Source organism: Leptosomus discolor, chromosome 21 (assembly GCF_034619465.1).
Source record: "Leptosomus discolor isolate bLepDis1 chromosome 21, bLepDis1.hap2, whole genome shotgun sequence".
NCBI lineage: Eukaryota > Metazoa > Chordata > Aves > Leptosomiformes > Leptosomidae > Leptosomus > Leptosomus discolor.
This window is the reverse complement of record NC_141411.1, coordinates 7419235-7429158: the sequence shown is the minus strand read 5'-3', so window position 1 is coordinate 7429158 and position 9924 is coordinate 7419235. Positions and strand designations below refer to the sequence as shown.

General features: G+C 56.9%; 1 protein-coding gene across 1 annotated transcript; it reads right to left on the bottom strand.

Moving 5' to 3' along the window:
- Positions 1–586: 586 nt before the first annotated feature.
- Positions 587–9110, bottom strand: PTPN7 (protein tyrosine phosphatase non-receptor type 7). Its single transcript, XM_009949734.2, has 9 exons — positions 8897–9110; positions 8261–8444; positions 7721–7805; positions 7045–7121; positions 4190–4327; positions 3191–3301; positions 2419–2576; positions 1474–1587; positions 587–927 (listed from the first exon to the last, which is right to left on the bottom strand). Exons 1-9 carry the CDS (start codon positions 9025–9027, stop codon positions 834–836), a joined length of 1092 nt encoding a protein of 363 aa, XP_009948036.2. The 5' UTR covers positions 9028–9110; the 3' UTR covers positions 587–833.
- Positions 9111–9924: the final 814 nt, after the last annotated feature.

The following is a 9924-nucleotide window of genomic DNA, read 5'->3' as shown; positions in this document are numbered from 1 at the left end:
TGTGCCAAAATATTTCTCTCTCCTTCTTTCTCTCTCCCTGAATTTATCAGTGAAAAAACAATGTAACAAAACCAAATATTATTTTGTTCTTATTTCAGAAAGAAAACAAGAATGAAAAACTCCCACCCTCGTATAATAAAAGGCAATTGGGAATGTGTTGTCTGCAAAACTGCAGATGCCCTTAGGAATCTTCCCTACTTTATGGCTGTTGAGAAGCTGTTGGCAAAAGGTAAAGAGGAGAGCAAGCCATGTAACGAAGGCAACCAACTGTCCCACTCCTGTACTAAATCATCAAGGTGTATCTTTAGCAAGAAGAGCATCGCAGCGTGTATTTGGAGCAAGCCCAGCCCCGCACACAACACAGCCCCTGCCCACAGAAAATAAGCAGTCAGGAGAGCAACTCTGTTTATTTGCAGGGTAATTCTACCAGCTCTGCATCTAATGGGGTAAACATTTCTGTGCAGCTAAAAGGCAAACTGTGCTCCCGGCGCCCACCCAGCTTCGGTTCCTCTGCACAGCTTGCTCTGCTGGTTGAGGATAAAATGCTACACATTTCAAAAGCCAAAGCTTCTTTCCATGGGTGAAACCTGCCTCGGGCCAGCAGCAACAGCCACCTTGAGCACCCACTGAATCCCCCATGTGAATCCGCCAAACCTTGCTCGTCCCCGGGGTCGCAATCCCCATGGGTTTTCTCGGCTATGCTCATCCTGAGATATGCTCATGCTGCTGCTCTGTGGCCCGACAGGAGCAGGAGGGGGTTTGGTGGAGGTGTCCCCAAGGCTGGTGCAGGAGAGGTCAGAGCGGGGAGCCAGCAGCCTGGTGGGAGCCCTGCGCTAGTGGCCTCCCGCCTCCAGCAGCTGGGAAGCGTAGAGAGCTAGTGTGTGATGGAGGAACTGGTACTGCTCGCTCGTCTGGATCATTCCGCCTCTGCAAGGGAAAGGCAGGTCCCACTGACACCTCGCTGAAACCCACAACCCGTCCCCAGCTCCCTGCTCCCAGGACACAAGTGTTCCTGCTTCACTTGCCACATCCAAGTACTTCTGAAACAGATGCCAGAGCTGCCCAAAGAGTATTTAGGCTCAGAAGCGATGCTGGGCTGTTCAAAATGCAGATTAGCAAGTAATTTGTCTCTAATTTTTACCAGTACTTCTTGAAAAGTGGCAAAATTGAGTTTTCTGGATTTAGTGGCTGAGCTGGAAGGAGCAGACTGGCTGTCAGGTTCAGAGCTGCTCCCCTCTCCCTCGTGTCCTCAGGTCCCCAGAGCTACAGTAGCCCTGACAGCAAAATCAGCCTGGCACCAGGGAATCATTTGCTGTTGACACATCTGTATCTTTCAACAACCCTTATGGTTTCCATTCAAAATTGTCCCCATGCCCCTTTATGACGTCCATCCCAACGTGCCTCCCAGATCCCTCCTTCCACGCCTGGCCCACAGCAGGACCCTCCAAGGAGCTGCCTGCTCTGAGCACCCACCTGTCTATGCGGAGGCGGCACACGATCCCCAGGATATCCACCTCCCCCTTGTCCTTCAGCTGCTGGCACCCGATCCTGGTGGCGATAAAGCAGCCCGTCCGGCCGATGCCTGCGCTGCAGGACAGACACAGCAGGGCTGAGCACCAACAATATCCACTGCCTGGACCTTGATCTGTCCAAGCTGGACATATTCCTGGACTGGTTTGCTGCCATGTTTTCTACCTAGAGGGATGCTGGGGTCCTGGTCCCAGCTGCCAGAGCCAGGCACCAAAAGGCATGTGCTGATGTCATTCTGCCACAGCAAAGGGATCTCGCTGTATGGCATGGCCCAGCCAAGGCTGCTCTGGAAGCACAACCAGCCTCTGCCCCCCGTCCCTGTGCCGCTCAGGGGTCTCTGCAGCCCCTTCACCTCCCCTCCCAGCCATGCTCTAATCCCAGGCACTGAGCAGTTTGCACCGGGGCAGGCCAGCCTGCAGCATTGCACGCCGAGTGTGTTGCACAGGGACAACCAGGTGCTCTGCTCTGCTGCCCCCAAATTCACTCAGCAGTGAGAGGCTGCCCTGAAAAACAGCTTCACAGCCGAGCCACAGGCCATGCTCAGTGGCAGAGGAAGCAGGAGCCTGAGCCATGGATCTGCCACAGGTCTGGTGTCTGGGTCCTGACTCTGCAGACCTCTCCCGCTCCCACCTCACTGTCCGCAGACCCGGGTGCAAACCAGATTTCTTTACGGGGCTGTATGCGCAGTGCTAGTGCCGCCATCCTGACGCAAGGACAGGAGCTGCTGGTTGAACAACTCTGCTGTGGGGTTGCAGTGCCCTGGGATTTCTGCACCGCAGCAAGACCAGCTCATGAGCATTCACATGTGGGATTTTCACCTCTGACATTTGCAGACTGACCCCAAGGTGAAGAACACGCAAGGGGCTCAAGTGAGAGTAAAACTCTTACCTGCAGTGCACAATGATGGGCCCTGGGCTGGTTGCAGCCTGCAGAGTCTTTTCCACCTTGGACACCAACTGCAGCAGGGGCTTGGCTGACTCAGGTGTCTGCTGGTCTGGCCAGGAAGGGAAGAGGATGTGTTTGACCTGGCGGCATTCACCTTCAAGCTTTTCGAGCACAGAAGAAAGAGAAATCAGGATGTGGGAGTACAGGCTCTCTAGGCTGGGCCAAATGAGTGCATGGAGTCCATCTCAAGCAGAGGCCACGCAGCCTGTGCCCATCTTATCCGTGCTCCTCCTGAATCCCTCTTTGAGCCTTTGCCAGACACCCAGGAGAGACCCCTGGGCCAGGGACACTGGGAAGTGTCCCACCCCAGAAGATGGGAACAGATGCAGTGTCCCAATACTGTCCCCACAGTCCAAGCAAAGCCATCAAGATCCTCTTGGCCAGTGTCAGCCCGGGGTGACTATGGAGAGCCCATGGGACAGAGACCAACAGCACAGTGCAAACAATGGGCTTGTAGAGAAGCTGTCCCCAGCTGACCCCCTCTCCTCTGAGCCCTGGGGCTGGGTCCTGCTCCCTCTCAGCCTCCTCAGGCAGGCAGGAGCTCTGTAGACCCCTTCTCTGGCAGTGGGCTCCTAAGACCCAGTTTCCGAGCCACGAACCCTCTGCTCTCCTGTCACACAGCATTGCCATCCCACTAGAGAGCCCGGGGGTCTCACAGGCACTGCCAGGCACTGCTGGGATCCCCCTATGACCCCAGGATGGAGCTTGAACCCACCTGGATGGAGAGATCCCGGACCACGTACTCCACACACTCGCTCATCCCCTGCACGCGAATGGTGAAGGGGCCGTAGGTGCCCTCCTTCTCAGGCCAGTAGTGGACACATTTCTGAAAGAGCAAGGTGGGGTTTGTGGCTGTGGAGATGCTCAAGGCACCCACTGGATGTCTGAGCTATGCTTTGCTCAATGCTCTTGGGAAGGGGCATCACTTGGGGAGGTGTAGGGGAGCGGGGAAGGTGGATATGGAGAGATACAGAGGGGAAGCTAAGGAAGGGGCAGATCCCTCTCCCCACATCTGCTCCCCCTGCACCCTCTCCCATGCCATGCCTTATGGCTTTCAGACCTCAGGGCTGCACGACTCTCCCCAGCCCCACAGGAGCTGTGCCTGGGCCAGTCCATGTCCTGCCAGACTCAGGAGGACCCAGCCTGCCAGTGGAGGGGTGGATCTCTCCCTGGCTGCTGCACCAGCTGGGGAGAGAAGGGAGAAAGGACATGTCCAGGAAAGAGGGAGTGAGTTTCTCCAGGAAGGTGCTGCTTGGACGGGGAGCTGGGGATCCCAGCCAAGGCACAGGGTGGCTGCCATACAGGGCACAGCGCTGCTGGCTCCCATCCCAGCCTGGATCCACCAGCTGAGAGCTCCCAGCCCAGAAGGAGAGCTGCTCAGGACTGGAGGGACACTGCTGACTGCTGCTTCTGCTTCCTCTCCCAGGGGTTGCCCTAATCTCTTTATCCTATTATCCAGCTGGCAACGCATGCCCAGAGCAGGAGAGACCATGTGAGGAAGAGAGGCTTTGCTGGATGGGGCCAAGGCTGCAGCCCTGGTGCTCTCCTCCCCCACGTGTGATCAGTCAGGGGCACCCTCTGAGAGCAAAGCAGAGAAAGCAAGCAGGTGCTCAGAGCCCACGTCTGGTCTCGCACAACCCTCTACTGTTGTTATTACACCACCTCACCCTTTGCTCCTGGCTGGGTTTCTGTGCTTGGGGAGGGACACTGGTACCTCTTTGCGCTCCTGGAGCTTGGTTATCATGACGATGAGGGGTGCCTCCTCCTGCCACACCATCTCCCAGAAGTCAGTCATGGTGTTCAGCATGGGTCCCTGGGTGGCAATGTACTCCCGGGGCCGCCCTGCGTAGCCCTGCCAAGCACATGGTACATCAGTGACATTGGGGGGGGGGGGCCCTGATGTGTGAGGGGAGCCTGTCTCCAGGCCACTCCAGTGCTCATGGTGCTTTTCCTCCTCTACAGGCGAGAGGATGAACCACACAGGCTATTCGCTACTACATGTGTCCTTGAAATGCTTTTACAGACCCGATCAGGAACTACCAGACATCCTCTCCACCCTCCTGGTCCCACAACCCAGGAGCGAGCCCATGAAGCATGCCGTGTGCACCCGAGCTCCTTACATGCACCCCCAGGTTATTGATGTGTCAATAGTCAGCATGATGGACGCCTTGGCGAGGCAGAGCTCATGCAGCGAGCAGCACTCCTTACCACAGTCCTTTCCCCAATGACAAGCAGAAGTCTTCAAGCCCTGCTCTGGCTGGGATAGTCCCAGCTGGGTCCCACCAGTCCTGCTTCCCCTCCAGGCTCAGGAGGAGATGTGGCAGTGCCCCGCAGCAGGAAGACTGGGTCTGGAGACACCCGGAGGGGTGGTCAGCACAGGCTCCTGCACTGCCTCTGCCCCCGGCTCTGTTTCACAGCTCCAAGCATCCTCTGCCTCCATGGTCACTTCCTTCCCCAGCGTAAAATTTCCAAAGAAATAGAAAAGTTTGGAGGTGCTCTGAGTCCTGCTCAGCTCCTGCTTTACACCGTGGCCTCACAGGCAGAGGGGAGAGTGTGTGGCGGCAGCAGGCAGGAGCTGGAGGGCAAGCACAGGCAGAGGTGTGGAAAAGCCTTCCACAAGGGTCAGTAACATGTTACTCCAGCTCCCAGCTGGAAATGCCATCTGGCAATAGAGCAAGGAGTCAGGGACCCGGATGGCAATGCCCTGGAGATTCTGGGGAGGCACCCACAGTGCCCACATCTTTTGGAAAAGAGGGTACACAGCACTCTGGGCAGAGCTTTTGGTTTTGTCAAAAGAGATCTCGGTTAAAAATGCACCCAAACCCCTGTGATTTAGTCCAAGTTGTTCCAGCAATATTATTAACAGTTTTGTCCCTCAAGAAGTTGCACTGGCCCAGTCAAGGGGCAGGAACATTTTCATGAAGATTTTGTATAGCCCTTTTCTCATGCCTCAGGATTACTTCTTTTTCCTAGGAAACATGATTTTCCATTCAGAAGGAGACTTGCAGTAAGACCCAGAGGTGTCAACACTGGGAATTTCCCCTCACCTGCTCCTCATGCTCAAAACCATTTCACAGGATATGGTCAGCAGGAAAACCATTCAATCCCAGGTAGGGGCTGATGCGACCAAATACCTGCAGAGCTCTTCCAGACTCGTTGTGCCTCCCAAGCATGCCAGAAGCAGGGTGGATTGCCAATTTTCCGATGTGCCCACAAATTCCTGCACCCTGACGCCCTTGGAGAGGTAAGTGGAAGGAAGGGTTCAGGAAATACCAGCTTTGGTATTGTGTGGGCACATGTGTGCTCAGGTGTGCGCAGGTGTACATGCACATGTGCACGAGGTAGGGATGGTCAGTGTTGGTGCATTTTGGTTACCGCTCACGTACACCCTGGTGCACGTGGACAGGATGGTGGTGTCGCCCGATGTGAAGCTGCATGCTGTCAGGCTGCTCCGGGAAGACTACTCTAAAAGTAGTCTTCTGCTGCCCATGTTCAAAGCCCCATTTGGGCCAGCAAACCTCCCCGCAGGTTTAGGCACGGTGCTCCTGTGTCCAGAGCCACCGCAGGATCCTGGCAGCTCACCCTGCTGCTGTCTTGCTGGATCACATGCAGCAGCGCTAACAGAAATGAAATGCTACTAAATGCCCTTCAGCTCCAACCTGTGCCCTCAGACCACCTCCCAGGGGTCTGTCTGTCATACCAGAGGGTGCTTTTGTGGGCTGCTTTTCTGAGTCCCACATTCCCGTGCTCTCCTCACTGCCACGCACCCAGAGCAGCTGTGGACACACATCTGCTCCCCAGCACCCCTGGCCTGTCCCAAAGGGAAGGATGCTGAAATGAGATTAATTGCTCAGAAAGAAGCCTACCAACCAGGCAAAGCTGAGCCTGGCTGACACACAAGCCTGTTTTACGGTCACGTATGATTCAGCACAAGTGAGAAGGCAGCCTGGAAGGGGTCGTTTGCACAGGAGGATGAATACTGTAAGTCAGGCTGCCTGAAGTAACACACTTGGGTCTGGGGTCTTCCCAGTCTCTGGAAAGGGACCCCATCAGGTGTCAAAAGTAAGCCGTGCCCTCCCTTCATTAGCTTTCTTCTTGGGAAATTGCAGCAAACCCCCTGAGCGGAGAGGAAATTCCTGGATGTGTAAGGGTTGAAGAGGACCAGGCTGCAATGCTCTGTTGACACGGCTTGCCTCCCGTGGCCTCGCCAGACAATGGACTAGTGCATGAGGAAGAGTTGGAGAAGCCACTGCAAGAGAGCCCATACGGGTGCTCAACCTGCTCCAGCAGCATGAGCTGAGAGCAGCCACCTCATGAGACTTTCCCACCCAAAGGGACAGTGTGTCTGCCCTGTGCAGATGGAGCCGCATCTTTCCAGCTCAGAAAGGGGTGGCAAGTTCAGACTGCTACCCCAGGGCAGCCACAGGACAGTGGTGAAAGTCAGTGCCCCGGCTTACAGATCCCAGTGTGGCATCTGCAGCACCAGGGAGTTTGCAGCCCAATGCCTCATGAGCCACAGGCTGCAGGACCTGGGAGACCACCCGCTCTCCAACCAGGCAGGACACTCACCGTGATGTAGTTGGCATTTATGTAGCTGTCTTCTTCCTGATTCCTTGCCCTCCTGAGACAGACCCGGCTCTCCGGATCTGAAAGATATGGCAGGCGTTACCCCAGAGCCTGACCCTGCCCATCCTCCCTGCCTCAGCTCCAGCAGCTGGAGGCTGAGTCCTCCAGCTCCATACCACACTCAGAGCTGTGTGCACCCACCTTCCCGCTTCACCCTCACTACCACGGCAGGGTACAACTAATCACGCCCAAACCTGCCTGTACTGCAGTGAGCATGAGGGGTAATACCCACCAGTTCCTAACTAGAGCCCAAATATGTTCTATAATGTTCTAAGCCTTTATACCCCATGCCCTTGGGACATGTAAGGCCCTACGCTGGCAAGGAGCAACCTGGGCTGGGCTGTCATGCACTGCACACCCTGGGAATACACCCGAAGAAGTAGCTCCCCCTGTACCACCCCATAACACAGTGCACACCCCCTGCAACACAGCACCCAGCTCCTGCAACACGGGAAGCAGGAGAACAAGCACGGCAGAAACACCAAGAGCGCCCAGGAGTGCCCACCCCAGCACCAGGGATGCTGTGAGTAACCCGTCTCCCATGCACACACCCCCACCCCCCTTTCCCTGCACATGGCACTGGGGCAAATGCGAGGCAAAGGGATGCAATGGCACATACTGGGGAGAATGGTTTTGTATCTGTCTTTGGAGGCACGTCCAGGGATCTCCAGCTCCTCCGGACTGACAAAGTTGGGTGGGATTTTCTACAGGGGGAGAGAACAACTATGAAGAAACCCCCATTGCTGCTGCTTGTGTCCCCTTGTCGTGGCAGAGCTGGTTCCCCAGGCAATACGAGGCTGACCCAGTAGCATCACCAGAGATGTCAGCTCCTGGGCTGAGCTCTGTCCTTACCCCAGATGTGGTAGGACACCTTCCAGAGAGGCCACCTCGGGAGAAGAGTTTGTCAGAGGACGGCAGGGCAGGCTTTCCAGGGACACAAATGGGACTTGTGTGCACCAGGAAGCAGGCAGCCAGGGGATACCCAGGGCACCCCTCACCTCTGTTTGCCCACACCACCATCCCTGCCACTGGTGCTGTGCAAGACAGCTGGGCTTGGAGCCTCCCTCAGAGATGTCCACCCCTGTCAGTTCCCACCCCCGCCCCACTGCCAGCCCCTGCCATTGCTTGTGTGAGGAGAGAGCAGAGGGGAGCGTGGCACCGAAAACTCCTCCTGGAGCTGTGTCAGGCTCTGGGCATGTTGCTGGAGCTCCTCTCTCCTCAGCACGTGGCTGGACGTCCTCAGGAACTTCATCGTGATGTCCCGCGGTGTGCAGACGGGCTGGATAGGCTCCACACTCCCCAGAGAGCTCATGTCCAGCATCAGCGACACATTGGAGCCCCTCCTGCGAGGCAAAGGGGTCCCTGTCTGATGCTCTGCCACCCCAGCACAGGAGGACAGACCATCCCACCATATCATCAGGCAAAACCACCCCACACTGAGCAAATGCAAAGCAGAGAATAACAGGATGAAGAAAGGGGCCAGGCAGAGACCCAAGAAGATGGGACAGGAGTAAGGAACAAGGAACTAGCTGGTCATTTCACCTTTTTGCCAAAAAGCCCCCAAAGGGCGGTGCCTAGATTTGGCCTGGACTGGGCTGGGGGGGGTCAGGGCTGCCTCCAAGTGCAGACCTGGCACCTGCACAAGTCAGCAGGCAGCGGGCTGGTGGGGCTGGGCTGGGCTGGGGGAAAGAAGTTTGGGGGAGCCCACGTCCTGGGGATGAGCAGCGCTGTGGGTACCTGCCATCTGGGCTGAGATGGGCAGCACAGAGCTCAGGCGCTGTCCGGCCATGCTCACCTCTCCTGAAGACGCACGTGCTTCTTGGCAGAGGGACTGGGCTTGTCCGACTTGTCCATGTCTGCCCCGGCCGCCCGGGCGGGCAGGCTGCCGTTATGAACTCTGGAGCACACCAAGCAGGCTTGTACCATGCTGCGGCAGCCACGAAGCCCTTGTCCTGAAGCACAGGGAGAGGACTCAGGGGGCCCTCAGCTCCCAGGGAATCAAGGAGCCATCAGAGGAGAAGCAGCTGGAAAAGAAAACGCCGACCTGAGAGATGCCATGAGACTGGGTGCACCCCCTGATGGGTAGTTCCTAAGCAAGGGACAGGTTTTATGTTCTCAGCTGCCCTAGAACCAGGACGTCCAGCCCCTGCATCCAGGTGGGTGGCATAGGGAGAGCTCCCAGCATGTTCACCCTCTGGGATGCCTGCAGCACTACAGCCCACACAGGCACCCACTGGTGACCCTGGGCATGGCACTGACGGCCATCAGCTTGCACCAAGCAGAGGACACCCACACCCTGCGTTGGCAGAGCATGGTCTGGTTTTGGGGGAGCTCAAGATGCTCTCCACTGCCGTGGGAAGCACATGCTGCTGCGTGTTTCCAGGCCTTCCCTGGCACGCCTGCTTTGGCCTGGGGACATGGTGGGGAGGAAGGAGAGCTGGGACCCTCATGAGCACAGCAATATTTGGCAGGTGAGACGAGGTGGGCTGTAGGCACCACAAGGGGCCTGTCTCATAGCTCTGGTGAGGGAGGGATGACCCTGGGACAGCCTCCTCCATCCCGCAGGTCTGAGCAACCGTCAAGAGGAAACTGCTTTATCTGAGCGGTTGAGCAAGAGGTGATAGAGTACTCCAGCTGGAGGAGGGTGCCGGGGCTTCACCACCACCAGCCCTGGGACAGCCCCTGGCGGGGATGGGGAGATGAAGGTGATGCTGTTTCACCTCTGGGCAGAGCTCCACATGGTGAGGGAAGCACGCTAGGAACGTGAGGCTCCTTCTCGTACCCAGCTCCCTCCATGGGGAGGAGGCAGACCCAAAAGGACAG